Source organism: Callospermophilus lateralis, chromosome 7, assembly GCF_048772815.1.
Source record: "Callospermophilus lateralis isolate mCalLat2 chromosome 7, mCalLat2.hap1, whole genome shotgun sequence".
Taxonomy (NCBI): Eukaryota; Metazoa; Chordata; class Mammalia; order Rodentia; family Sciuridae; genus Callospermophilus; species Callospermophilus lateralis.
The window spans coordinates 27,736,151-27,739,750 of record NC_135311.1 but is presented as its reverse complement, the minus strand read 5'-3'; the positions used below and the strand labels follow the sequence as shown (position 1 = coordinate 27,739,750).

Here is a 3,600-nt window from a genome sequence, read left to right as displayed (position 1 = left end):
CCAGCACCCCAGCTGGGGGACACCAGTCAGGGTTTCCCCAGGTCTCTCACTTCTCATCTGTGACAATGCTTTCCTCCAGGTTTACATGTGACAGCACACGTGAAGGGCTAGACCCAGGAGGCCCTCAGTGACGGGTTGCACAAAAAGCTGCCAAATGCAACAGCAGAGCTGACCTGAAGGAGGCTGGTCAGGGTCCCTTTCCTTGTTCACCTGTGAGCCCTAGGTGTCTGTTCAGTTGCCAGTGCATGGAGGCACTGAACAGGTGTTGGTTTCAGGAGGTAGGCCAGGTAAATAGGCCTGAGATTAAGCTGAGTCTCCACTCTCTCCTCTGACAGACAGCATGACAGTACCTGCCTTATAGGTGGTGAGCGTTAAATAAGGTCTCTGATGTGATATAGACACTATTGGTGGCCCTGCCCTGTCCCCTCAGCACTCATGTTCCTGAAGGCTGCTGGCTTCTTCCTGCAGACACCTGCAAATCTTGGCTCAAGGGTTAGGAGACCAGAGAAGACACCAGGAGGCCACAGAGTTGCACTCCATTAACCCAAGACAGGAGTCAGAGCACAGAGATCCAGCTTATGGCTTCTGAGGCAGCATTATTTGGATGTGCTCCTGGTTGACTCTCAACCCCCTGAGAATCAACTCCCAACTAAACACTTGTACTCAAATCCCTGTCCCAGGGTCTGTTTCTGGGAAACCCATCCAGGAGAGCTTGGAAGGTGCTTGACCGGAAGAAGACCCCAGACAAAGGGCAGCAGGTGCACTAGTCTGAAGGCTTCGTGAAAGCAGAGATGTCCACTTGGACACAGCGGGCTCCTGGGGTGTAGGAGTGTCCTGGCACAGAGAAGGCACCCAGAAGGCATCCCTGCTCAGAATAGCAGGAAGAGGAGACTCAGGCAGGAAAAGAGGTGTGCCCAGTGAAGCAGCATGCTCCTGTCGCTCCCTTGTCCTTTCCAGTCCTTTCTTTGTCCCTGTTCTCTTCTCCAAGACCTACATATTTCTCTCCTGGTCCTCCTTATTTTCTCTTTTCTCCTCCTCTTTCCTCTTTCAATGCTCACAATGTCCCTCTGCTGTCCCAAAAGTTCTGCTCTCGAAATGAACCTTTCTGCAGCATTGTGACATCACTGTGTGTCAGCCAGTGCCCGCCCACCCGGGTTGGGCCCTCAGCCTCCTGGAACCACTGGCCCTCTAGTGATAGGGCCACCTTTTCCTCTAGGGCCCCTTCATCTCCAGGGGCAACTTTCAGAGCATGGATCCCTCCTGATTCTGCTGTGGCCCAATGTTCCTCACAGTCAAGCTGCTTTTGGGCCGTAGATGCAACCTCAGGGTGTCGGGCCATGAGAGTGTGGCCACACTGAAGAAGCTGGTGTCCCAGCAGCTGCAGATACCTGCAGAGCAGCAGCACCTGCTGTTCCGCGGCAAGCTGTTGGCTGACGACAAGCGTCTCTCCGACTACAGCATTGGGCCCAATGCCTCCATCAATGTTATCATGCGGCCCCTGGAGAAGGCGGCACCAGAAGAAGCCCCCCAAACCCAGCCCCTGTGGCACCAGCTGGGCCAGGTCCTAGCCAAACACTTTGGGCCCCAGGATGCCAAGGCTGTGCTGCAGCTGCTAAGACGGGAGCACGAGGAGCACGTGCAGAGGGTGAGCTTGGATGGCCTGGAGCGGCTGGCCTGCCGCCTCCTGGCACAGCAGCCATGTGTAGAGCCGACTAAGAAGAAGGAGCCACAGGCTGTGGCCTCAGAGCTTCAGCAACATGAAGGAGGTGGAGAAGGTGGAGGAGGAGGAGCAGTCGATCAGTACTTACGTACTCCATAAAATTCTGGCCTCATCCTCCGTGTTTCCTGGTGATTTTCCCACTCCTTCCTCCGGCTGCAGGTGCAGCCATTCTTTATTTTTGAACTTTTAAAGTGGCTGGAGGGTACTGGGAGCTTCCTGTTTCCTCCTGGGCTTGTGGTCCTGCTTCTGAAATGCAGAATGATTCCATTCCTATTTCTATTCCCTAGAAGGGTTCTCATGGCCCCAGAGCAGCTATAAAGGGACCAGGTCTGCCTCTCCCTACTAGGCTGAACAGCTCTGCCCAAGCATGGCCCAGAGTCTGCATGGCTCTAGACAGAGCCTCTTCTTCAGAATAGAAAGACACTGTGCGTCCCTTTCCCCTTAACCTCAGACCATGGTGCCTACCCTCAGGCTCCCAATAGCCAAGAGAAGGGTCCAGTCAGGTGACTGCCTTTGCTGTCTGGGTGAGGCTGTCCTTGCTATCCACCTGCTTGTGCTTCCACAGCTTTGGGGACAGGGGCTGCAGAGGTGGGAGTATAGTCGAGCTGTAGACCTGAGCTTCCACGGACACAGATGTAGCCCCTGAATGGCAGGAAGAGGAGACTCAGGAAAAGAGGTCTGTAAGTAGCACACTCGTGTGGCCAGCAAAAACCAAGCCATTGTCCACTGACCCATTCAGAGCAATCAGGAGAGAGCAATGAGCTCCAATAACCTGCCCATCACTGCTCAATGCTTCCTGAGAGAGTTAAAAACAACAACAACAAAAAAGGTACAGCTAGGACCCCGGGAGCCTGGATGAGAGACAGGTGTGTATGTGAGAGGTGAAGTCCCAACATGACACTAGGACATAGTTGTGACTAAATCCTCTGGTGCTTTCAGGGTCCTGGGATGGTCCCCAGATATTGAAGAGCCAAACCCTTCTCCTGTTCTGGGTGTGAGAGGGTGTCCTTCACCTAAGGCCAAGGGATTCCCACTCTGTACGGGTGGGAAGAGGGAAGGGGAGCTTTCTGAGTGCTGTGGTCCCTCCCCCTCTCCCGGCTTCACTCCTGAGTCCCTGAAGTGTTGTCCTGAAGGATGGAGATGGAGGGCAGGGATGAAGGAGATGAGTACAAAGGAGCGAGCAGTGCCCGCTTCTCTGGGGAGCATCAGTCCTTGGCCTAGAGGCCCTGGCCCTCCTTTCCGGGCCTCACTCCACCATGGACTTGCTGCTGGACCATGGCTGACTTACTTCCCCTGTCACATGTTTAGGTTTCCCACCTTGTTTCATGGGTTCATTATCCTACTATCTGCTTGCCCTTAGGTGTTTGTGAGGGTTAGAGGTGAGGGCTACACAATGGGGAGTGACTTCTTCTAGGGCCTCAGTGGCAGGGCCCAGAAACACTGTCTGTGTGAGCCTGCTTGGTAACATCTGTTCCCCCCACCCCTGCCAGAAGAAGACACCTTTGCTCATTTGGCCCATCTCCTTTACCAATGCCACCCCCACTCCACCAGCCAGAGGAGAAAAGTTGGACTCTGAGGACCAGAATGGCCTTTCCCTGGCCGCTGAGTGCTCAGCCCCTGCAGGTAGGGGTGGGGAGCCCAAGCCTGAGCTCCTGTCTAGGTCCTGCTCCTGCTCCTGGGCCCTTCATCATCAGCTGGGAGGCCTCTTGACAGTTCTGTGAGTATGTTTATATGGGGGCTGTGCCGTTTGCCAAGGGGGACAAGCCTATTATCTTTACATTAGAGAAACTAATAGCCCATTTCCCAGGAAATCTGTGAGCGATAAAAATAAGTGGGCCGTTTTATTCCTTTTGCCAAGAGAAGCTGGCATGAAGGACAGC

General features: G+C 54.3%; 1 protein-coding gene across 1 annotated transcript; it reads left to right on the top strand.

Annotated features, from left to right (window-relative positions):
* Positions 1 to 1,279: 1,279 nt before the first annotated feature.
* On the top strand, positions 1,280 to 1,819 carry Ubl4b (ubiquitin like 4B). The gene has a single exon (XM_077110057.1). It carries the CDS (start codon positions 1,280 to 1,282, stop codon positions 1,817 to 1,819), a length of 540 nt encoding a protein of 179 aa, XP_076966172.1.
* Positions 1,820 to 3,600: the final 1,781 nt, after the last annotated feature.